Source organism: Synchiropus splendidus, chromosome 16, assembly GCF_027744825.2.
Source record: "Synchiropus splendidus isolate RoL2022-P1 chromosome 16, RoL_Sspl_1.0, whole genome shotgun sequence".
Lineage (NCBI taxonomy): Eukaryota > Metazoa > Chordata > Actinopteri > Syngnathiformes > Callionymidae > Synchiropus > Synchiropus splendidus.
Genome location: NC_071349.1, coordinates 19,920,781 through 19,944,991, shown reverse-complemented (window position 1 = coordinate 19,944,991; position 24,211 = coordinate 19,920,781). Strand labels below are relative to the sequence as shown.

At 50.6% G+C, this 24,211-nt stretch overlaps 3 protein-coding genes across 6 annotated transcripts in view; 1 reads left to right on the top strand and 2 right to left on the bottom strand.

The window, feature by feature from the left end:
• Nucleotides 1–1,829, bottom strand: part of cdkn3 (cyclin-dependent kinase inhibitor 3) — a 5,624-nt gene extending 3,795 nt beyond the window's left edge. For 2 of the 4 annotated variants that reach the window (XM_053844436.1, XM_053844425.1), the window contains exon 1: nucleotides 9–1,553. In XM_053844436.1, coding sequence (XP_053700411.1) covers nucleotides 9–109 — 101 coding nt within the window. In that variant the 5' untranslated portion in view covers nucleotides 110–1,553. The other 2 variants (XM_053844431.1, XM_053844435.1) reach the window with 2 other exon arrangements.
• The window catches only part of LOC128746984 (uncharacterized), a 6,801-nt gene extending 1,731 nt beyond the window's left edge, over nucleotides 1–5,070 (top strand). Inside the window, exons 4-15 of the mRNA XM_053844424.1 lie at nucleotides 99–263; nucleotides 328–407; nucleotides 469–563; nucleotides 629–746; nucleotides 813–951; nucleotides 1,400–1,504; nucleotides 1,582–1,662; nucleotides 1,725–1,861; nucleotides 2,251–2,343; nucleotides 2,399–2,936; nucleotides 3,185–3,282; nucleotides 3,349–5,070. Of these exons, the coding sequence (XP_053700399.1) occupies nucleotides 99–263; nucleotides 328–407; nucleotides 469–563; nucleotides 629–746; nucleotides 813–951; nucleotides 1,400–1,504; nucleotides 1,582–1,662; nucleotides 1,725–1,861; nucleotides 2,251–2,343; nucleotides 2,399–2,936; nucleotides 3,185–3,282; nucleotides 3,349–3,433 (1,734 nt within the window). The 3' untranslated portion in view covers nucleotides 3,434–5,070. The remainder of the gene's footprint in view (nucleotides 1–98; nucleotides 264–327; nucleotides 408–468; nucleotides 564–628; nucleotides 747–812; nucleotides 952–1,399; nucleotides 1,505–1,581; nucleotides 1,663–1,724; nucleotides 1,862–2,250; nucleotides 2,344–2,398; nucleotides 2,937–3,184; nucleotides 3,283–3,348) is intronic.
• On the bottom strand, nucleotides 3,456–24,211 carry sos2 (son of sevenless homolog 2 (Drosophila)). Its single transcript, XM_053844423.1, has 23 exons — nucleotides 23,279–24,211; nucleotides 16,256–16,381; nucleotides 16,009–16,140; nucleotides 15,468–15,632; nucleotides 15,179–15,385; nucleotides 13,908–14,051; nucleotides 13,509–13,619; nucleotides 10,332–10,430; nucleotides 9,571–9,698; nucleotides 8,804–9,459; nucleotides 8,654–8,735; nucleotides 8,469–8,591; nucleotides 8,131–8,243; nucleotides 7,366–7,588; nucleotides 7,181–7,300; nucleotides 6,955–7,117; nucleotides 6,772–6,889; nucleotides 6,530–6,702; nucleotides 6,350–6,466; nucleotides 6,009–6,273; nucleotides 5,902–5,943; nucleotides 5,731–5,822; nucleotides 3,456–5,637 (listed from the first exon to the last, which is right to left on the bottom strand). Exons 1-23 carry the CDS (start codon nucleotides 23,360–23,362, stop codon nucleotides 5,161–5,163), a joined length of 3,960 nt encoding a protein of 1,319 aa, XP_053700398.1. The 5' UTR covers nucleotides 23,363–24,211; the 3' UTR covers nucleotides 3,456–5,160.

Here is a 24,211-nt window from a genome sequence, read left to right as displayed (position 1 = left end):
TCACTGACCTGGTGAAGGCGAAGGGCCCCATGTGGCCCCCGCTGAGGCTCAGTAGAGCAGGAGCAGACCTGACGAGGGCGCTGTGGTGCCGCCCGCAGCTGCAGTGCATGGTGACTGAGCTGAAGATGGGCTTCTCCGGGGCCCTGCTGGAGCTCAGCCAGATCCAGCACGGAGACTCGCACCTGCGGGGGGAGCTGCAGGAGACCAGGAAGAGCTGCCAGAGGAAGGCTCTGCGACTGGAGGCCCTGGTGGAGGCGCTGAGGGTAAGGACCCCACCCCGAGCTGCCGGGCGCCTGGAGGGAGGACTGACTTGCTGTGGCCCCACAGGAGGAACTGGGAGCCATCCAGAGCCAGGTGTCGCACCTGGGCTGCAGCAGATCCAGGAGGGAGGCGTCAGGAGGGAAGAGGTAGGAGCCGCCGACCCCGCTACTGGGGGGCCCGCCACTGAGGCTGCTGTGTGCGCTGCAGCGCCCCCGCCAGCGACGCCGCCTCGCCATCCAGAGGGAAGCTGCTGCTCCACTGCTTCCTGCAGGGCCTGAAGGCCGGCCTGAGCGAGGGCACAGGTCAGTCCTCGCACCCTCACCGCCCCTGTGGCCTCAGAGAGTCACGCTCGCCCTGTCCCCGCCAGACGCACGCCACCAGGTGGCCATGCAGCTCCTCCACTCGGAGTGGGAGTACGTGTCCACGCTGAACCAGCTGTACGACCGCTACAGGACGCCGCCCGCCACCGCCGCCGCAGAGCCGCAGTAAGTATGGCAGCGCCGTCCCCAGACCGCGGTGCGGTGCCGTGACCCGGGCGTCTTGTGCCGCAGCCAGGCCCACCTGAGCTTCGTGGAGCAGCTGCTGCAGCGACACCTGCTCTTCAGAAACACCCTGCAGGAGCGACTGTCGGCCGAGCACTGGAAGTCTCTGGTGGGAGACATCCTGGTCCAGCTGATCGGACACAACGACGTGAGTCCCCCTGCTGGCCAGGTCTGGCCTCACACTCTCTAGCCAGGCTGCTGCAAAACACCCACCAAAATACCACTGGGCCAGCCACAGTACACCGACGGCGCTGCACATTTCTGACTCCTACATGAAATATTGTCAACATTTCTGGTGGAAAACCGAGCATTTACTCCGCTGAGATGCCACACGAGCTGCTGCGAGGAACACTGCTTTAAATGTGACAGTAAAATATGACGTTTGATTATACATTATTTCAGTGTCCGTGCGCTTTATCCTGAATATGGATCATAAATACTGCAAGTCTGATTTTCAGACGACAATGCGCTCCCACAAACGGACGGTTACTGGCCGGTGACTTGTGTGTTGTCGACAGTGCAGCAGGTCAACGACACGAAACAAACGCGCTGCTGACGGTGACGCCAACGTTGTCTTTGTCGGTGACAACTTTCAGACGGCCTTCTCCCAGATGTACGTCGGCTACACCACCACGTTAGCGTCGTTCCTCTCGCTGGAGTTGACCAGGCCGAGTCCTCCCGCGGCGGCCGCCGGCCAGCAGGTGTCCGACTCGCCGGCGCTGACCCCGGGCCACGGTGGCGGCGGCGGGAACTCACCGGTGTCTGCGCTCGCACACAGGTGGAGCGGGAGGAGCTGAGGACGCTCTCGCTGCTCCTGACGCCCGTCTCGCGCATCCACAGCTACTTGAGCCACATCCAGGTGAGTCCGACCTCAGCAGCGGACGTGACGCGAGTTTTCCGGCCCTGTCCTCGCGCTCCTAGAACCTGCTGCAGTGGACCAGCAAGGAGCACCCGGACTGCTCCCTGCTGCTGGGCAGCGAGCGGGCGCTGCGGGGCCTGCTGTCCCGCTGTCACGTGATCCTGGAGCAGGACGTCCGGTGGGAGGAGGGATGTCAAAGGTGAGCGGCCGTTTCAGCCCTCATTACTGCTGTGGTGAATGGTAACTTGACTTCACGTTCCACTGCATCACTAGTTAAGCTTCTGCCGTGAATTAACTAGCGATTAACAACGCAACTCTCTTATCAAATGAGACATATTAAGATAAAAACGATCATCTGTCAATAGTATCGTACAGTGAACAGAAAATCCTTTGGTTTCATTTGTGCTTTTCACTCACCTGAAAGTTTCTCTCAAAACGAACACTGGCTAAGAGCATACATTTACCACAATGCATTTCGCTGTGTGAACGCTGCCGTCCCTGTACCGCCATCTAGTGGCCAGAGTTAGTCACTGCTCTGTGACCGGCCACTCTGCGTGCGTCGGTGACTTAATCCTGCTCCGCCTGCAGCAGCGGTTCTGAGGCGGCGGCTGGAGAATCCGCTCCAACCTTCTGCCAGAGGAGTCGCCCAGGCGCCAGAGAGGCGGAGGCCGTTGCGCAGAGGTGAGAGTTTCAGCGGTGGCTTCTGAGTCCACTCACTGTCCGGCTCTGTCCGCAGAGCCCAGAGCGAGAGCCGGACCCCCGCACACGGCTGCCTGCGGCTGGAGTGCTGGTCCTGCAGCCCGGTGAGGAGGAAGCAGGACTGCTCCCTCCTCACCCCCGGCTGGGCGGAGACCAGCGACTCGGGCCAGGGCACCTTCACCGGGAGGGGCGCCACCGAGCTGGACGCCTCTCACGGTCGCCATGGCGACAGCGAGACGGATGCCGACGACACCTCGGCCTTCGACTACTCCTCCGTGACCTCCTGCAGCCCTGACGGGACCCTGTGCCGGGAGGAGGAGGAGGAGGAGGAGGACAGCCAGGTGCCGGTGCTGCTGAAGCCTCTGTGCGGTCAGCAGCAGGGCACGCCGGCGCTCCGCTGGCAGATCCCCAGGATGACGCCTCACCCGCCTCTGAGGAACACGCGCGCGGAGCCGCCGCCGCCGCCGTGTCTGGTCAGCTCCAGCAGGAACCGGCTGGTCAGTGTGCGGAAGGGCTCCCCTCCCTTACACCCCAAGAGTGCCTTCAGGCCCATCTGGGACGAGCCCAACAGACAGGTGAGCCCGGGTCAGAGGTCATCACGAGCAACCGTTCACTGTGGCAACGGAGAAAGTGTGAATAAGAGCATTTATCATCTATGAATGAATATTAATTAGATACATCGGTGTATGGATCGGTCGTCTCTTTCTCTTACAGCCTTGGATTTGAACCAATAGTTTTAAACCGAGAGCGCCAGCTCCTGAGCTCTGAACAGCACTGCACACGTGTCACGAAGCCTCACGTTTTTGAGTTGCGCCCCCCGCAGGTGGACATGGCTCCAGAGAAGGACTGCAGAGCGGGTTTCATGCCCATCCAGACTCCAGCCAGGTCCATCTTTCAAAACTGCACCAGAGAGAGTCTCAGGTAGTTCTTGGCTCCAGTGGCGCCGCATGCTGCGTGTGTGTCTCACATGAACCCTGTCCCACTCAGACCCGGCCCAAATGTGGGCGGCGGTGGCGCCGGAGGCCTGTGGGAGGACAGCGAGGACAGCGAGGGACCGTGCAGCACCGTTTGAGAGGCCAGAATCTTGGAGACAAAAACACTGACAAAAGGCCGATGAACAAGGAGGAAAGGAGCCTGGAGTAGAAAATAAGACTGGGTGATTTATTAATCTCATCAAGACCATTAATACAAAGCAGTTAAAAGGCCACATACCATCAAACGAACCGACCGCTGGATCGACGCCCCCCAGAGGAGAAATGTCCCGTCAGGCTGGGTTTCAAAGGAAAATAAACAAACCACACCAATACTGACTTGCTGGGAAATGATGGCAGGCGAGAACCATCGAGTGCTACGGCAAAACGCTTGGACTCGGCTCGGTTTTCTCCGCAGCTCTCAGGGAGAATGGAGGGCGAACAGCTGAGCTGGAGCTGCTGGTGGTCGGACACGGAGCCAGGCGGTGGTTTTCCTGCCCCTGATCTGATGCAGAGGGAGAGACGGAGCGCTGCGCCGGACCCGTCCCACTGGCGTCAACAGTACAGCCTAAAGTGCACAGTGTGTTTCTCCAAATAAAAACAAAACAAGTCCCAAGTCTTCACAACGCTGTTCGAGTCCAGGCGAACAGGTTTCAGAGGGTCACACGAGTCCGAGCGCTTGGTCTCGCCCCAGTGTTGGCATCACAGTCCTGGAGGAGGAGGCCACGGAAAAGAAGGCGAGCGCTGGATTCTGAACCCAGAGAAGCAGGCGTCCCATCCAGTAAGTGCTCGGCGTGTGTGGCGGGGACACGATGGCTTTCCTCGGTCGACAGGGCTCCAACTGGAGACTGTCGGTAAGTACGTTAGTGACGGAGGCCTCTCGCTCCTATTTCGTCCCACTGCAGCAGCACGGGGTCATTAGGCAACATTTCACTGGACAGATGCGGCCGAGGGAGCAACACCACAGGGGGAAACTCACTTTATACAAATGATTTAGTCAGTGTTTTCTCTACATACGTATGTATACATACATGTACATATATATACACATACGTATACATACGTGTGTGTGTGTGTATATACATATGTATATACAAATATGTATATATACATAGTACATACATATGTATATAGACATATATGCAGGTATGTACAGGGTATCCACAAACATGTACAATTTCATAGTGTATAGCTTTGTTCTAAACAGACTGAGGCCACGCTATGTTTCTTTGAGACACAGATTGTTTTTTCTCTTCTGTAAAGTCGAAAACCAAACTAAAAGGCACATCTGCGCGTGTTCGATGGTGTGTGAGCAGAGCGATAGGGGGCGCTGTCGGAGAGGAGCACAGTGTGTGGTGATCCGTTAAGACATCCAACGTGGCGCTGCACCCGCTGACCTGCCCCAGCGTGATGTGCACAGGCGCCGGGGTCAGAGGTCGCCGCCGCAGGACTTGAGAAAGGCAACGTTTGTGGCCGCGGAGACGGAAACAAAGCGGGGACTCGTCCACTGGATACATCACAGTGTAGTGGGGGGAAGTTTCCTTTTTCTGATTCCGTTTGAAGACGAATCCCTTATCCCCTGCATAAAAGCAGACTTTGGCAACTGCTCTTCTGAAGTCCACAGGAAGCCGGCGCTGCTGCGGGGCGGGCGGCGAGTCAGGGGGAGGCGGCTGAGGCTACAGGTCCGACGCTCCACCGGCGGCGGTTGGCACCAAGGCTTTCTGATGAAGGCGGAGCTACTGATCCCCTGAGAGGCAGAGTGGCAGCGAAGACCCGGAGCGGGAGCTGGGATCGGGTCCACCGTGGACCGGCTCGCGTCCGAGAGGCATCACTGGCTGCTGTCGGCGTTTTCCACCAATGGGAGGCCTGCAAGCGGTGGCTGCAGCAGCTCCCTTTTGTACGTCTTTGGCGGGAGTTTGGGCAGCTGCGGGCTGGAGTTGTGGCGCGGCGGGACGGGCGGCGCCGCCAAGGCCACGGGCAGCGGACACAGGCTGTTCTGACTGGCGCTGCAGCTCCGCCGCGGGATCCGTGGAGACGGCGTGCTGGGGGGCGTGTTGGGCGAGCTGGGCGAGCTGCCGAAGTCCCAGTGGTAGCGCCCCACGGGGGTGGGAGGCATGCTGAGTGGGTAGTTGATGAAGATCTCCGGCGGGCGCTGAGGCACCGGCGGGGGCGTGTCAGGCAGCGGGTCCCGGGGCGGCGGCGGTGGCGGGCTGGGCAGGGGCCCGTCCACGGCTCGAGGCTGGGTCCGGGGCAGCGGTGGGGGCAGCCGGGGGGGGATGGCGGGGGGGCTCTCGGACCTGGAGCTCTGGCGGCAGGACACAGAAACAGAGGCGAGTTGAAGTGCGTCACCTGAAGGGGGCGCTGCCATGGCCAAGCCATGCAAGTCAGAGAGGCTCACTTTGGGTTCAAAGGTGACGTCCTTCCTGCGCGGGGGGAGGGGCGGCGGCCTGAGCAGCTCCTCGCTCAGCTGGTGCAGGCAAGACACTGACTCTGGAGACAGAAACGCCGTGAGACAGAGGGCAGACAGGGAAGGGGAGGGGAGGGGAGGGGAGGGGGGGGGGTCACTCACTGGAGGAGGGCAGGTGCACCGGAGCAAAGATGGAGTTGGTACCTGCAGCGACAGAGAGGGGGCACCGGTCACACACGGCCTCAAACCCTGGAGCGAGCCAGACTCACCGCCGTAGGAGCTGCTGAGGTCGTGGTCCATGAAGACGGAGCTGAGGTCGGAGGACGCGGACTGAGGGGGGGTGGGCGTGTTGGGCGAGGTGGGCACAGACGCCGACGCCTGCACCTCCGGCTCGGCCTCTGCGATGCTCCGGAAGGTGATCTTGTGTGGCGGCTCCCTCTCCAGCGGGACCGGGTGGCCCTTCGGGGTGCCCGAGGTAGAGGTGCGCACAGGCCGGATCCCGGGGGACTTGAGGGGGTAGAGGGTCTTCCTGGGCTGCAGCGACACATCGACATGAGCATCTCACCGCTGTAGCAGCAGCAGACGCCCGGGGGGGCGGCGGGACACCTACGAATCGCGGCGCTTGTTTGCAGTTGCGGGGCTCGATCTCCATGGACATGTTGAAGAGATAGTCGGCAAACTCCTTCTCGCTCTTGGAGCCCATGGGGTTCAGGTTCTCGAAGAAGCGCTGCGCGACAGAGGCGGGTCAGGGGTCGGCACCTGGCGGGGAGGAGGCGACTCCACCACTCACCCTGATGTCGTACTCCACCTTCAGGCAGTAGGGCTGGTTCTGGTACTGCTGGATCTCACCCGTGATCTCCGCCACTTTCCTTCTCTTGCTGAAGTTGATCAGCTCTTTGCCGTGACGCTTCAGGAAGTCAGGGTTTCCCTCCTCCGTCTTCAGGATGTTGGTCAAATAGATCCCTGTGGAGGAGAGAGACAGCCACGGTGTCAGCCGCTTCCCAGCGAAGGAGCAGCGTCGACGGGACGTACCAAAGAAAGGCACACAGGGTGGGTTTATTGACTTGAGTTTGGCCAGGTACTTCTTGAAATGGTCCTGGCTCAGCTCCACGGCCTCCTCCAGGATCCTCTTCTTCCTCTCAGGTATCGCCTGCGACGCACCGAGGTGACACGTGACACTCCGTCCCTGGCCCACGCTCTTGTCTCAGCGCTCACCTCGAAGGTGTGATCCAGCCTGTAGACCGGCACGGAGTTGATGGCGCTGACCACTTCCAAGACGCCGTTGAAGTTGTTGAGCTCCTGGAAAACCTGCAGGATCTCAATGACGCGCGTCAACATGGCCGCCCGCTCCTCCAGGTTCATGGTCTCCACGATGCGCCTGCCACAGGGAGCAGGTGTCAGCAACAGCGTTCAGCAAGGTCGAGCCTCCAGGTCCACTCACTTCTCGAACCACAGCGTGAGGTTGGTGGTGTGGCGGATCATGCGCAGCAGGTTGGGCGAGTTCTTCTCCTTGTCCTCTTTGGTCCAGACGCTGCCCACCAGCTCAGACGGCCGAACGGCTCTGCGCGCCACAGAAGCGGTGTGTTAGAGAGAAGCAAGTGTGCGGCAGGTCGCATGTGTTCTCACCTGTAGAGCTCCGACTCCAGCAGAGTCAGCTGCCGTGCGATCTCGATCGGATGGAGGGTCATGAGGTCGAAGGAGTCCACCTGACCGGCTCGACAGATGTGCCACTCCACGGGAGGCGGAGGGCTCTCGAAGGTGATGTTGTGACTGATGCCGTTCGACTGCGTCTGCAGCTTCCTCTTGATGATCTTGTTGATCGACTCCACCCACTTCCTCATGGACTTCCCTGGGAAATGACGCGTGAGAGGAGGACGGGAGACAGAAGTTACTCCCTCTATGGTGCAAGTGGAGTCTGCGTGGGAGCAGAGCGGGGGACACCCTGGAAAGGTCTCCAGTGGCAGAGGCCAAACACGCCCTTGAATGGCAATAACAACTGTTTGTTGACTGAACTGTAGCGACGACTATGAGCCACGTGTGCTGTGACATCATCAACATGCGACAGCCTGGAAACACTTTCAGTACTCAGTCATGGGGTTCCTCTTTTTGTGGACATAAATGCCGTAAAACTGCTTTTAAAACATTCTTTGTTATAAGTGTCATTTACTAATGAAAACATGAAACTGTCAGCACACTGTGCTCAGGAGGAGGCAGGCTGAGCCCGTAACGTACCAACACTTGGAAGTCTTTCTTCATTAAAACAAGAAGATGATGTTCTTCTTCATGATTTATACACCACATTTTGAGTAGTCCGATTCATTAGGAAAAAGGCAAATACGATGGACTTCAAACAAAAGCCTGCCTGTGACTTCACTCTCCGTGAGCTCTCACCTCTCAGCTGGATTTTGCTCGTGATGTATTCCTCTAGTTGGCTCCTCAGTTCTGGATCATTTTCAAAGTCGTAGAAATGATGTTCGACCCACTGACGGAAAACGTTGAGGACCCTGTGAAAATGAGAACGCGCTCAGATCTGTGAGCTCAGACTTTGATCTCCACATCACATGGTCACAACATTAGGTGACGCGCACACGCACGCACGCACGCACGCACGCACGCACACGCACACGCACACGCACACGCACACACACCCCTCCCCCCTTGGATGGAATGAGCTTGTGTCACACCGATGGAATCTTTTCTTCTGTCGACATTGAGCGCAGCTCACTCACCTGAGTTGAACAGGTTGCACGTACTCCTTGCGGAACCTCTGGAGCTCAGCTGCCATGGGCTGGTCACCGTTCCAGAGCGCTTGCCTGTCCTCCTCCGTCGGCTCTGGCTCAGGTATCTCGATCCTACAGAGGCAGGTGCGGCGACAAATCAGGTGAAACTACATTAGACTGACGTCACCACCTACCTGTCGATGAGCAGAGAGAGAAGCTCCTGTGGTTTGCAGAACGATCGGTACGTGGTGAGAAATGTGCGAACAAAATTTGGATCTGTGAAGAGAGGGGAAGGTCAGTCATGTCATGCGCGGTCATGAGAGGTCAGCGTGCGGTGGTCTTACCAGCATACATGTGGTAGGTGAGCCTCTCTATCAGCTTGACCACGGTGCCAGCTTTGATGATGGGGATGCCGGTTTTACTCTGAACCTTGTCCTCAAACACTATATTCTCCTCAGAGTCCTGCACAGCGAAGCGGTAAAGCTCCGGGGAGGGCAGTCTGAGCGGATGCGCCTGCTCGTCATGCTGCAGCACCGTGTCCAACATGCGGTCCAAAGTGGAGCGGTACTGGAGAGTCACCAGCGCAGCCATCCACGCCGCCTTCTCCTCAGCAGTCCGCGCGCAGAACACTGCACAGTTCTCGTCCTTGCCCACCAGTTCGAAAGCGTGCCGCAGATCCAGCGAGTCCTCGCGGTCCACGATGCGGATTTTCCTCAGCACAAACTTTTCTTTCAGGCGGAACTCGGCTCCGCTGCCCGAGCCGGGGAGCCGGGAGCTTTGATTGGCCTTGCAGCTAATCATCAGCCCGTCGAACAGGAAGTTGTGCCGCTCGTGTTTGGCGCCGGCTCGTAAAAGCGCCCCCTCCAGGATGAACTCGCTGCAGCACTGACCGATGTCTTTGCCCTCCCAGCCGTCAATGCTCTTCTGGATCTCGTTCATGCGTTTGATGGCCAGCTGCTTGCTCCGGACCTGCCTGCTGTACAGGCGGTACATGGGCTCGCTGGGAAGGCCAAGAGGAGAAGAGCGCTTGGGTCAGCCCTCCCTCAGCATGGGCTGCATGTTCAGATCTAGACTAGACTGGTCCATCATGCCAGAGTGTGGTGAGACATACCCGGGTTTGCGACGGGGCTGGTGTTTGGCATAGATGCGCTCCACGCTGCTTTGGAGGTTGAGCAGCGCTGTGATCGCCTGCTTCAGACATTCTCTGTCATCTTGATCTTGACTGCGCTCCTGAAGTTGCTGCACGTTAGACAAAGACCGGCTCAGTGAAGGCGTCTATATCGAGGGCCTCATTCCCCCCCGCAGCTAAGAGCCACCAACCAACCTCACCACAGCCACAACCACCCAACGACCGTCTACATCCTTTTGTATCATCATGTTTTTATTAAAAAAAAAAGATTTTGTCCATATGGTTAAAAGTCAGTAATGATGGCAATGTTTGAAGTGAACTTTCAGACATATTTGTATATTACACATACCTACAGTTTTGAATTGAGAAATAGGGGTGAGACATGACTAAAAAAAAAACACATTACAACTTATATAAAGAATTAATTGTGATAATCCCATTTCAATTTTTGACATCAGAATGATCTAAACATCACAGATGAGCGAATTTTTTCTTAATTACATCTTTTTATGTGCTTCCACCAAGTGTTTTTTTCTCATTTTTTCATGTAATATTTCCTGCCATCAGCGCAATCTCATTTCCTCCCACATGATTGTTTTGGTTATGATATCACACACAAATCCATGAACAGTTATCTGCTATTTGCATCATTTCTGTCTGTAATTAATCCCAAAAAAACCCAAACCAATGATCAACATCATCTTCCCAAAATCACCCAGAGGTGGAGCTGATGGCACACGTACCTGCAGCAGCTCAAAATAGTGCATACAATGGTAGACTGGGACCATCATCAGCTGAGGGAGGACGTACTGGACCGCCTCCTTGAAGCCTTCAGCAACAGACTGAGGACACAGACGGAAGCGTATTTTTAGAACCCCACCATATGTATTACACTCGAAGCTTCATATCCACATAAACACGCACTTCACCAATAACTGGCAATATCAAGTTGGACGATCAAAGTGAAGCGTGAAAGTGGTTGGACTGCTGGATTCAAAACACCATAAATAAGAGCAGCTACAGACAAAAAGGAATGAAAGGGCGCTTGTCTGTTTTGGTAGATGGAAGCAGGAGGGACTAAGTGAGGCTGCGAGGTAACCGGAGAGCCAGTCGTCATAGTATCCATGTCAATCTCCAGATCCCCTGACAGACGACTCACAATCAATACGCGAGTACTCAGACTCCAACGCAGCGGCATCGCTGTCGACTCAGGCAGCTGCACGAGCCGGACGGAAAGCAAGATAACAAAATGAAAGCATTTTACGTTGCTCTGCACCAGCAACACTGTGTTTGCATGCTAGTTAGCTCTAGCCATCTAATCCACAGCAGGTGACCAGTAGCAACAGGTGGAGCAACTCATGATCATGAAAAACATGCGGCACACTTCTCCTTCTATCAGGTTTATTTCAACTGTTTTTCTATGATGATTTATTCCACATAAAATGGTTCAGAATTTACAGAGAAACCAGCACATGTATTAACGCTACAGGGAAGAGCAGGTTTGAAGCAGTGGCAGCTGGAACCAGGTCACGTGATCACCAGGGCCTTATAAAACGTTATCTTGGGGAAGTTCTGAAATCACGCAAGCAGTTGAGCAACGTAGGAAACTGATTTACACCTGCCTGAAATGATGCTGATGGGGGAAAAGATAGCATCTACTCATGTAATGATTCAACACTGGAGACGTGCTGTGTTCTATTTTAATGGCCGGCGCCGGGAAAACACATCACACGAGAAGACAGTCGCAGTAATTATGCAACCGTCCTGATCGAGACCAAAAGGGCTGTAATCCCGTTACACCTCTGAATAGAAAAGGAGAAACCTTCAGACTTTACTGAGACGTCACAGAGTCTGGTGGAGAACCACTGGTGGGGACAGCGTGTTCCCACTCAGCTGAGGCACAGGCTGCTTGAACTCATGTCACGGCCCTTCACAGTCTTAAGTCACATCTCATTTTCACCGTGAAATAGGCCTGAGGGCACGCCATCCTCCACTTCCTCCCAGAGAGAAAAATGGCCTGCAGTGTGGCTGCCTGCTCTATTTTTAAAAGTCTAAGCAATTTAGCCACAATAACAGAGGCGGCTGAGTGCTGGACAGACACGTCTGACAACGAGAGCACAGGGAGGCAGGAAGTCCAGAAAGATGGAATGAGCAGGAGCTTGGGTCAGGACAGCAAGATGATGATGTCGGAGACAGAACATGAAGAAACCTTTGGACTGACGGACGGTTTCCAACAGGTGATGATTTGGACAGCATGGCTGCCTATCACCAGTAAAATTCAGCAACAAATCAGATGACACCTGACGGTGTAGACCAATTTAAGCACAGGAAAATGAGAAGATAGTTCAGCCAACAAAGGGCCTTCAACTGCACAGGACAGACCGGAAATGGGTCTATAGCTCTGACAGGCATTTTCACAGATATTTTGTGGCCACAGCAATGTTTTTTAAGACTTAAAAATGTCAGCCAGCGCCATCTCATTTACGCTCCTCCGTCATCATCCCTCATTGCTTGTTAATGTGGCACACCTGTAATCGGTGCAATGACAAATCTGTTCCCTGCAAAAGAAAGTTTATACAGAAATAATCTGTGTGATTTGGATCGATTCATTGAAATGAATGTGTTAAGTCCCAGTCCGAACACAAATCCATCGATCAGACCTTCAACCATCACTTAAACTATTTTCTGAGCATATAAATATGAAAGCAATGATGTTTCAAATTTAGAACATACAGTCCCTCTTCCCAAGGTCATCAAGTCGTGATGCTCTTTCACTTGAACTTCACATGCTGCTGTGCCCCTTTCTCATATTTAACACTGCTAAATATATAAATACGGCGAGTATGGGGAAACAAGAGAGGAGCTCTGCTGGTTATAAAACCGGTGTTTGAGGCTAAATACTTTCTCAGGGCCTTTCAACCGACAGCGTTGTTTTTACAAAAAACAGTGGACAAAAGTCAAGACCAACCGGCCGGGACCACGTATAGCATTTCACCCTGACCAACTGAAATACAATATTAATATTCAGAAACACTGCCTATGGCTGGAGCTAGCTTAATGCGAACCGCCGGACCCCTTGGTCTGAGGCCTGAGAAAACAGCAGAAAATGTTTCATCTTCAAAGGCTGAAGCAGCGCACCCCACCAAGAATAATTCAATACAATTCTTGTGAGGAATGTCCAGATAAAACAAAGTGGCAGTGATGAATCAACTGCACACAGGATGCTGGATCGGACGCGACAGGCTTTTTCAATAATATTGCAAGGAATTCGAGGAGACACCTTCACTAACTTCAAAGTCTAACATGACCAGTATGTGTTCACAACATGCAACGTTTAGTCTAACATCACTTCATGTTGCTTCTAACAAAGCAAGAAATATCACATTGCTGAAAGACAAAGCTAAAACACGACATTCCCATCAGTGGATAGATGCACCTCGACCCACAAAACATTCCATTGCTCTGGCATCGGAATCAAGCATTGGTTATGTCTTGACCAGAACACCGCTCAAAAGCTGCGGTTCAACACTTGAACAAGAAGTTATCGAGTCGCACTTTTTGGATGACAGTTAAGTAAGAGACGCAGTCTCTCTTCCAGCCATGTTGTGGTGGAGCAGGTGATCCTCGCCGGAGCAACTCTAGCTCACGCACCAATGCTTCATTCGCAGGAAGGATCTTGTCCTGACCAGAAACCTCTAAAACAACATCATCAATGTTCTCTCTTGAAAGATTCTCTGACACGCTCCACTTCCAAACCAAGCAAAGGGTTTCTCTGTCACCATTACATGTGCATTGTTGGGAAAACACGTGGCTCCAGCAGGCGTCTTCAGTGACCACACTGATATCACGGCCACACCATCGCTCTCAGGCTTTGAATGAACTTGACTGTTGCAAACAAGAATTCACCTTCCTCCTCTTACCTGGAAATAAAGGCCAGCAGTGGGCCGTGCCATCAAGTTGTTGAAGTGCTTGTGGAAATCCTTGCTGAGGATGTCCTGAGAGAGGGTCTCGTATGGGTCGAAGGCTTGCTCCTACACGGACGGACACATATTGGGGATCAGACTTTGTGATTCAGGATGCACTTTGCTGCAAGTGTCCCTAACAGGAAGTTAAACCACCATCAATCCAGGGTGATGCTTTGACGAATATGTTTCAACAGAAACTATGACTCAACACCCCAACAACATCCTCGACGTGTTCATCAAGAAATGCCTCCACTTCCACTGAACTTTAGCATTGACTGCATGAGTGAGGCAACGTGAATTTATCAGAGCGACAGCTGGAAAATGTGCCCTGGACATGTCAGAAGCCTTCCAAACCTCAGCAAGGTCCTCAAAGCAGCTGCCCACTAGTGGATGAGGGCTGCCGTCGGCGGTCATCTCCACAGCATCTTCGATCAGCCCCAGCAGTTTCACGGTCAGCTCATGAATGTCCAGGATGTTGCTGAAGATGGCCTCCACATCCTGGGTCACATATCCAAACAGACAAGAACTACGATCATCAACAAATCCTGACTTGGCAGAAATCAGCAGGGAAGAGCGCATTAACATTGATTGTGTTGAAAACATGCGACTCGGTAACATGATCCGCACCCTCCTCACCCATTCTATAGCAGAAAAACATTCACCGAGAAAGAGCTCATTCTAAGTTGCACATAGTGCCTGCTGAAGACTGAATGGAGGGTCTGTCTATCATTATTTCCCTTTCAGACTATGCAGTGGTAATTTCAGATTACACCACATTTCAACAGACATAATTGCTGCTATTTTGGCAGCACTGCAGATGCTGTTCCTGTCTGCGCATAATTACACTTCCCGCATTCCACAACGCCTTGGAAAAGGTTCACTGTTCCCGCCTAAATGATAACGCGAATAACTCAATCAAAAACATGCCGGGGCTGAATAAAATGTTAACTTTTAACTAGCCGTTAAAGCTCACACCTTCAACAGTCAAACATACTGACGCCTCGAGGTGGTTTTATGTGAATTCTGGCTCACATTTCAGGCACTGTTGAGACTGGAACTCCCTCTAAATCACACCTGCACAATAACAATACTCCGGAATGGTCAAACAAAAATGGAAAACCACACTTGTTTTTATTTACTCTTCACGGGGACTGACACATTTGAGTAAACACAATCTAAAAGCCAAATCACTTTGGATTCTCATTCTACAACAAAAGCAAAAAGGCTGTAGTTGACACAACCGCATCATTAGATTATACATCCAATCTTCCTCCAGGATTTTAGGGAGAAGAAGCTGCATGTCGTCATTGACCTCGCTAAAATCAGCAGTAATACACAGCTCGAGCGAACCTCAGATTATCATACTAAGTGGTGAAATCTTGGGTTTTGCTCACAGAAGCCGATCAGTTATTAGCCGATTACACTGTTTCTGTTTTAATCGTTTAAAATCTTCCAGATGGATTTAGCGGAGATTACGGCGCAATTAGCCTCAGACTGAAGCTTGACTCCTGGTAAGAAGTAAGTGAAGTGCCTTGTTTTAACAGCTAAACATTCTCAACCATTTCATCTTCACTAGAGCTCTTGTCATATTCAAAAAGTCATGGCAAACCACATTTGTTTCTCACCTGAGGTGTGAAGATTTTTGGATTAGACAAGAAGTGATGACGGAAAACTTTGATGATAAGGTCGAGTTCTCGCAGGTATTGCCGTTCCTCTGCGATTTCAAGCCTCACGAGGTCGTCGTAGGTGAGCTCCCCTGAAGACGAGGGCTCCTCGGTGCACTGTGACATCAAACCAATGTCCTCCTCCTGGTCAAACATGTCCATCAACACCTGAAAGTACAAGAATGACAAGAGTAAAACTTCATTGATAATGTGACGCGAGCAAGAGAGGACCTTGTCTTCAAATACCAACCTTGTCGGCACACATGGACACTTTGATGTCCTGCTGGCTGATGTCATAGTGCCTGATGTTGCCAACGTAGTTTCCTGCTAGTTTCAAAATGTCTGCTGATATGTACTCAAGAACAGCTACGATGTACAGGGAGACATGGTAGTCCACTTTATAACCCAAGACCTCCTGTTGAGACACACAGCAGGACTGTTTTACACAAGAAATTCCAAACAACAACACAATAATAATACACACAAAGCAGCTGCATACATTTTCTTGTTTATACAAGAAACAGTTTTTGCTGTAAATGTGCCAGAAGGAGCTTGAGTCTGAGCCAGAAGAAGTGAAATTCTCACAAGGTTTCAGTTATGGAGTGACAAATGCAATGAACATAGAACTCAAGCAGATGACAGGCAAAAAAGAGCCGAGAGCTGCCGAAGTTATATGGGTAAACAGAGCACAAGAGTTTGGTCCCCCCTGGGTACAAATGCAAAGCAAAATCTTGTTTTGGCTTCGATAGGCAGACAGATACATATGACAACAGTTGCTCTCACATGGTTACCTTAAGCAGCGGGTGGATCTTATCCACAGGGAGCAGTAAAGGGTTTCTCCTTTTGCGTTTCTCAATGGCGGACTGGGCATCAGCTATGGCCCACTTGTCTATGGGATGAGGGAAGGTCTTCTGGACACGCTCCTGACGAGTTCAGAAGCAAATGAGCAGAAATATTGAGCGAGTGTGTTGAAAAAAAAGGGAGAAAATTGACCTATATTCAGACTACAGACAAGATGACAGGTGCTGCCATGCTTACCTCTACGTCCTGCACAGTGCGTGGTTGAGCCACACAGAGCATGTTGAGCAGCTGCAGGATCAGCTCCTCAATGTGCTCGAGCGCATCCTCATTTGCCGTGAGGTTGGGATGGACCTGCTTCTGCACCTTCAGACAAACAAACGGAGACGGAAAAGATGTGAGAAAGAATCCTCTGTTGGTCTCACCGGGGATCGATGTGATGAAGGCTTATCAGACCAAACAGGCTCAACAGACTGTATATATATATATCCTGTGAGTGTGGAAATATTTCCTGTTCTGACTTGATCAACATTGTTGATAGCCTCTGTATGATTTAGCACAACACCTGAATCAGAATCCCCTCTAATTTTACAGTTATATTCAAAAGCAGTAAAGACTTCCTTCCAACGGGGTCAAAAAAGGGTTAAAATGATTTCAGCGTGAAGAAATGAAAGCGGTAATGATGATGCAGCGCAAACACAAAACCCTGTTGACGTCCTACGATGGAATGACAGCGAACGTGGGGTGGCATGATCACCAAACGTTGCCTCCGGACCAAGGAATGTGAGAGAAGCGTGAAAAGGTCACTGCCAAACGGCATCATGCATTCTTTTGCACTGACTTTCCAGATATGCAGCTGCCTGCAGGAAGTTCCCCAAGTGTCTAAAGGAACTGATAAAGATCAGAATAAATCAAGCAAAGATTTTTCTTAGGGCAAGATTCAAAAACATATCTTATTAACATCAACCCCCATCAAAGGCAAGAAAGAAAGGCCTCTACTCTGTTTATATTTACGCTCGTCACTCATGTTGATGCTTGCTCACAAGACCTAACGGTGTTATAAATAAGCTGCAAGTCTGAAGTGTACATGAAAAAAAATGAATATCAAAGCAGAAGTGAGTTGTGAGATCAGTCTTCTCTGCCGCGAACAGGCACTTGACTACATTCCACAGGACACCAGGAGTTGTGAGTCACCGCAACTGAAACTACGGGGGTTTCCCCTGCGCGCCATTCACAGAATAGTTGGCTGGAGCAGCGAGGCCCACATCCAACAAGTGTTATCTGTCACCAACAATGTCAGGATGGGACACGTAGCTGCTGGAATACACAAATGGACGAGACATCTGCAAGTGACTGGGTACCATCGTGAGAGAGTGAGCGGCTGAAACGAAGGAACTGAAAGACTTTCACTTTGGAGAGGCAGCTTAGATAAATGATTTTCACAGATACTGGAGTGCAACAATCCTGTTAAGCTACTTCACATCGTACGTCACCAGTGATTAAAAAGCAGTGCATCACAGTGACGTATTAAAGCTCAAATCTACTGTGTGTGACAACTAAAATACTGCCACATGGAGACCATCTATTTGCAAACAGCAGTCAAGAGACTTCCATTTGAGAAAGAGAAAAGTGGCTGATCTGGTTGAGCACAAAATAGCAATAGATTTTTGGATCGAATCTCCAAGTAATTCAACATAATGACCTTCAAAAGTTCACCTTTTACACATTACATCAACCAGATTTTTGTACCCAGTGTGTAGCGGAAACAAGGAACTACAAGCATGCGCCTCTGAACTCTACCAATGCTTCGTGTTTAATTTTGCAGCCGAGGTCTCACGGTTCAGCTCTTACACAGGAGGAAAAGGCCAACATCCTGGAAGTCGCAGCACTCGCTCTCACTTTCCTCGTACAATATCCCCTTCCACCTTCTGTACAAGCGCACTCCCCAGGGAGCAGAGATCACTGCAGCTGCTGCTGTGCCGTCACACACACTGCTGAGACCTGGAAATATAACTGGGAAATGTGGATCAATAATGGTCGCACAGCAATCCATGTGAAGCAGCAACCCTATAATTAAGACGAAACAGAACTGAATGGAGCTAATCGAGTGCAGCAAAGACACGGCAGCTCCATCGAACTGAATAGAGGCAATTTCAATTTGAACAGCAGCTGGTGTGGAAATGATGCGCTGACTACAGGGCAGCTGAAGACAGTACGAGAGCCGGTCTGAGTTAGCAGTGTGTGGTGATACAGCATGTAAATATACAGCATCAGGTCTGTGGGAAACCAAAAGCAAACAACAAACGGAAGATGTTGGCGGAATGGCATCAGACCAACAATATTCTTTACTCAAAGTAATTGTCAACTTTGTAAGGCTTGCACCAACATGTCCCTACAGAGGCACTGCAGAGTGACGGGTCATTATGGGGGCTGCTGGTGGAAACATTACAGTGGTGGGACGCGGTAACGGAGGCAGGACCACGTGAATACAGGCTTAACATTTCAAATTCAATAGATTATTCCCCTGGATGCGCATGAGCATCAGGCTCAGGTTGCAGGTATTGCAGGGCGGGTGTCTCCGTTCAAGAGTAGTGGGGGTGGGACTTGTTATTATCCCCAAGTGTGTGTCACTGTGATTCATAGCATGACATCATCTGCCATTACAACCAGACGGTCTGGGGAAGCACAGGGCAGAGATCAACAGAGACAACAGGCGTGCGCATCGACACATCCCTCCCACCACCCACACACACACATAAACAGAGAAACAAAGAGGCATAAACAGAAACATAGCGGCTCGGGAGAAACCATAGTCATGACACAGAAACACGTATCGCGAGCAAGGAAAGAAAACAACACGCGGCACAGCCCTGGGACAATAGCAACTGCTCAACAAGCAACCTCGCCGTGAACTCACACCAATGTGACCCAGTGACCCTCGTCTGCCTGCATCCACCCATCCTCTTTTTAACACTTACAAGGGTGGACCACTGAAGGGTGTAAACATTTCATAGAGTTCAATCGCAGGTGAACAAATTTATGAGAATAAAATTGTAATAAAATACACATCATAATGGCCAATAAATAGGCTCAAAAAGAAGAGGCGGAAGTCAGTTTGCGTCAGACGGCAACTGCTGTCTCCCCAAGAAAGAGCTCCAAGCACTCAATCGTCAACCATTCACCCAAAATGGAGCGCAACAAGTTGCAGGAACGGAAGGACTTGGTACAGTCAACTGGTGCTGGTTAGGAGACGCATTTACTCTCACAACAAGGAGTGGGACGAGCGGCTGAAGACAAGATCAAACTGAAAACATGGCTTGAGTTTTTACAAAGGAAGTCTAGCACTTGGCTGCACACAAACCAACCTGGCAGCGACTTCAAATGGCACCTGACCGAGCAGTGTCATTTTTTTTTTTACAGATATCAGTGAAGCAGCAGACTCGAGGAATGCAGTTATTATTAACACCAGCATGTCAGTGGCTAAATAACGCTCTTGTGTGGCACCAGGCTCCAGCCACAGGAATCCAGCACAGTGTGGACTGGCAGGGCGGATGAAAACACTCCACTCCTGTCAGACTGAAGCTGGACAACACAGATGGCGCCACATTTGACTCAAAAACGGCCTCTTAAGAAAGGCAAAAACTGGACCTGTATTTGGATATATGAGGGACCCGTACCTGCATCATATGTTCTCCTACAGAGGACCCATATGCTTGCAGTTTTCCTGGTGCAATAGATCCCATGGTGCTGCTATATCCCTCAGATAAATGTGGAAATTTACATTTACAATTTTCTATTTACATATCGATCCCATGCTTGCTTGTATGAGAAAACGTTTTATCAGAGAGTGCTGGCAGATGTTTGGACTTTTCATGTGAAGGACACCGTTGAAATCACCGGCTGTGATGGACTGCGATGCAACCAAGTCATTCCGTTTTACATTTCCATACTTTTTTTTAGCACTCAAATTGGTAATTATAAATGTCACTTATTAGACTTTCAAAGCACTAAACGATTAAATGGCTGACTCAAGAAAAAGCAAAACTCAGTAGGATTGACATGAAACGCTCAACATGACGCACATAGTGAAACCCTCCAGCTACACATAACTGTCCTGGAGATTTTCAATAGATTCTAGGCCACTTAGTTTCACACACTTGAATATCATAGCTTCTATCTGTCTATCAATCCACAGATGATGTCATGACACTTCCAAACGTGAGTAAGCCTACAATCAATTTGGAATTTCTCCCCGTCATCAGTTTTGTCTTGAAGGTGGCTCGTAAAAAACAGTTAGTAGTTTGCAGAGGAGTCACCACTCACTTAAACACGTCACCCTCTCGACTTCAGTCGACAGCTGTGAAAAATAGCCAGTCAGTCAGCGTTTGTCAAACCAAAACAAACCTGTCTCACGTCACACTCCGGCTGACTCTCCCCCCGGCGGTTGTGTAACAAGTTGAGACGATGAAACTGAAGCAGCGCGGCCCACCACCTGCCCTCACAGTTTCACCTGATTCATCATCGCTTCTCTGTCTCGCTGCAGTCAACTGACAGAACAGGGACTAATCTGTCTTCATTTTTCGGATGAGTGCGGCAAATCTCAGGGAAGTTACCTGCCTCCGTTTACTGGAGGATTCTTTCAATGTTGTACTAGTGTATTGCTCACAGTCATTCATGACACCCTGGATTAACTGGCCGTGTCTTTAGTAAGGCACAGCTGGTTGGTCAACTTTACAGGAAGGAAAAAAAAAAACATTTTGACGTATTCCATCCGCACAACACCTAAAAAGTATATAAAGTGAAATGAATGGAGATGGTTTCAACAACAGATACATGACTGATTCACTTTGCCACAATGGAGCAAAGAACAGAAGCGGCGTTTCACTCCACTACAGTTTGATGTTGACAACAACGGCAATGGCGTTGATTTGTCATAATCTTGAGCGGAAAAAAAAGTCAAAGTGGACCAATTTCTCAGCAGAGCCAGAAAACTGGAGTGGATAAACATGTTTAATTGTATTGCAGGAGCAAAGCAACTGTGAGCAACATAGTTTTGTGTCCATGCTGATGTTGGCTATTATTTCTGTGCCATCACAAGGTCCAAAGCAAGACAAGTTATGACGTCGACCTCTCCGCAACAGTCAAAACTTATCTACAGCTACTCCAGAAGCAATTCCCCGCTAAACTTCTCTCTCTCCACCACAAGCGCCCAAAAGCTTATAAAGAATGACGGCAAGAAGAAATCCTCAATTCTCAAACCCCTTCAAGGCACAGCTCTATCTGCTGGGCTCTCGCCTTATATCGATACAGTTTTTCAACCAAGAAACAGAGGGAATGACAATTCAAGTCTTGGTTAAACGTTCCGTCTTCCAGCATCCAGAGAACGTATCACTGCCTCCTATACTATTGTCCCATCACTTGGTAACAAGCTGCTCAGAAAACCACTCCATCTGACGCAGCTCATTCTCACCCAGGGCAGGCACACCAGCGTCATCCTGGCCATGTAGGAGCTTATTCTCCAACTGACTGAATCTGCCTTGAAGCAAAGTGACGAAGCTGCCGAACACATAAATGGCAAAAAAAAGTGTTTCAGCAATTCCACGCAAGAGGCTGAAGCAGTTTGCAAATTCCCCTGAGGGATCTTAGTCCCACTTCCAACAGCAGAAACAAAAGCAGATGGGCTCTGTGAGGCAACGTCACACTGCGATGATTATCAGCAAGTAAAATATTAATTCTTTGTAAACATCTGATCTCAGGGAAAGCAACGTTTTAACCTCCTCGCCAGACTCCGCTGTGAGTGACGCAGGTGTGATGGGAAACAGGTTGCGCCACAGGTTCTTATCACAGACGATAAAAAAGATCATGTGAATCAACTGGAACAATGCAAGGGAGCAACAGTTGCCTCGGAGGTTTGTTCGCTTGTCTGCTATCATTTCTGGCCACAAGACAAAGAGTGGTGGCAAGAACAAAGACGACTGGAAATGCACTAGTTTTTAGACTGCAACCCTCCATCTGGCAGGAGCGTTAATCAGCTCACATGTGAAAATGAAACTAATTCAAAGTGATCCAAGTGACTCGAGAAACCCAGGATTGAACCAGAGACCTTTGGATCTCCATCCCAACACTCTCCCAACAGAGCTGTCTCAGCACTCAGATGTTAGCATGGAGTTCACATATAACCTGAGTCACATTCCCGCAGTTTAGAAAGTAAAAAGCCCTGAGTCCAGATGCTGATCTGGATCGCTCACAAAAGTGAACCATTCACATATTTCTGAAAATTTTCATCCAAAAGTTATTTTGAACGTGAACAGACAGAGGAAACGTAACCTCCTTGGCGAAGCTAATAAAATCCTAAGATAAACGGCATCACAACATGCACGTTACAAGTGACATAGCATGGACATTTAGAGATTGCTTCACCACTGAGATGTGATGTGTCACAATGATGAAGAAGGAAGATATATTTCCCGCTAAACCAAAACTTCTCTTCTTGATAATTTAATGAGAAGCAAAAGAAGAAGTTGACCATCAATGCAGAATAAGAGTCTTTCATTTCATCCAAAAATGCTCGAAAATGACCCTTCCACTGCGCAGTTCTCATTCCATATCAATAGTAACTGCAACGTTTCAGTTAATACAAATAACAAGGAGGCAGAAAGTGATGACAAGAGGGCTGCAACTACAGACTATGACTATCTTCACAAACTTGCTAGTATATGACATGAAGAGTTCTATGAACACACAGACTCTTAGTGTTGTGAAGAGACATTAGAAAACAGGAAAATATGTAACTTGCCATCAGCACTAGTTATGTGTTCAATTTCAACCATATCGAGAGTTGACTAGTCATGACTTGTCGGCATATGTCGTGTACAGGTTGTTGAACACGAGACTTCTCAGAAAGTAGTGTTGTAAATGCTCAACACTTGTACAGTGAAACTTGAAATGTGGTTTGGAAACAGTCGCCATGGTCCCGGAGCCTCAGCAGTGAGCGACTAATCGACTAGGATGACTTAACTAAAAAACCTGAGCACATTTGCAAGAGACGCTGTTGAAGTGAAGAACTGAGGTAAAAACAAATCACTGCATCTGAATCAGAGATTTACTGTGAGAAGGTCAGAAAGAAGACAGAGGGGGCAGGTAGCCCACGATATGACGGAGGAGAAACACAGGGAACCTGGACAGGACGGGGTGACAGGTACAGATGTCCCATTGAGAGATGTTGTGCACTGACAGACATGGAGTGGAGAGATGGTATGGTACCTTCCGCAGCGCTTGCACGAAGAGGCCTCTCCATTTGTGACTGTTCTCTTCACTTGAAAAGTCGTAGATCTGCTGGGGCTGCATCGCTGTAGCGGCTCCTGGCGTTGCCGTGGTCCGGGCTGAACTGTCAGCATCGGCCCCGGGTAGATAGTCCTTGTGGGTGGGTCAGTCAGGGGCAGGCACGGTGGGAAGAGGGAAAAAAAACTAACCGCTTAGCGAGTCGTAGTAAATCCACTAAACCAGGCGGCTAGAGTCGAGGCAGAGTTAACAGTGAAAATATGGCTGTATGTCACACAAGCACATGTAGCTGGAAAGTTAACTCGCTAGCTCGGAAGCTAATAAACACGGGGCTAACTCAGCGGCTAATGCTAACAACAATATTATTCTCGCTGCTTGGCATCGATTATAAAGCTGAAAACAGGCACATCGAGTTCAATGTTGAGTCCCAACATTTGAGAGCACCAGCTAACTACAGCTACAAGTTATGTTGGCTATTATCTCCACAGACACCTGTGACGTTAGCAGGCTAGCGTTAGCTGCTGCTGCTGCTGCTACAGGCTGCTGCTGCCGCTGCCGCTGGCCTTGGTTCGCTCCAGTTCCATGTTGTGGCACACACACGACCCGTTCCGCTCCAAACAAGGCACACTTTCTCCGCTGCTGCTCGCTTCACAGTCGGCCATCTTCTCCGGAGCGATCGGGGGCTGAATCCAGTTCAAATCCGACAAAAAAACAAGCGGTCCGAAGGCATATCCCCGGGCACAGCAGCTGAGAGCAGGCGAGGTGTTTTTGCTTTGGTTTGGTTTGGGAAGTCGAAGATGTTCGGAGCAACTCCGCTGCTGCCCGTCTGCTGCTCTCGCTCTGCGCCGCTGTCATGCACGCACCCCGCGCGACTTCACGTTTCATTGGACGGAGAGAAACGAGGCAGGACCTCGC

What these genes read in the sequence shown, in the direction of transcription:
- sos2 (XM_053844423.1), bottom strand. Translation starts at nt 23,362, where the DNA reads ATGCAGCCCCAGCAGATCTACGACTTTTCAAGTGAAGAGAACAGTCAC. An exon ending in ACCCTGTGTGCCTTTCTTTG is followed by an intron (nt 6,703 to 6,771) that starts GTACGTCCCGTC and finishes TCTCCTCCACAG; the next exon opens with GGATCTATTTGACCAACATC. An exon ending in GCAAACAAGCGCCGCGATTC is followed by an intron (nt 6,274 to 6,349) that starts GTAGGTGTCCCG and finishes GTGTCGCTGCAG; the next exon opens with CCCAGGAAGACCCTCTACCC.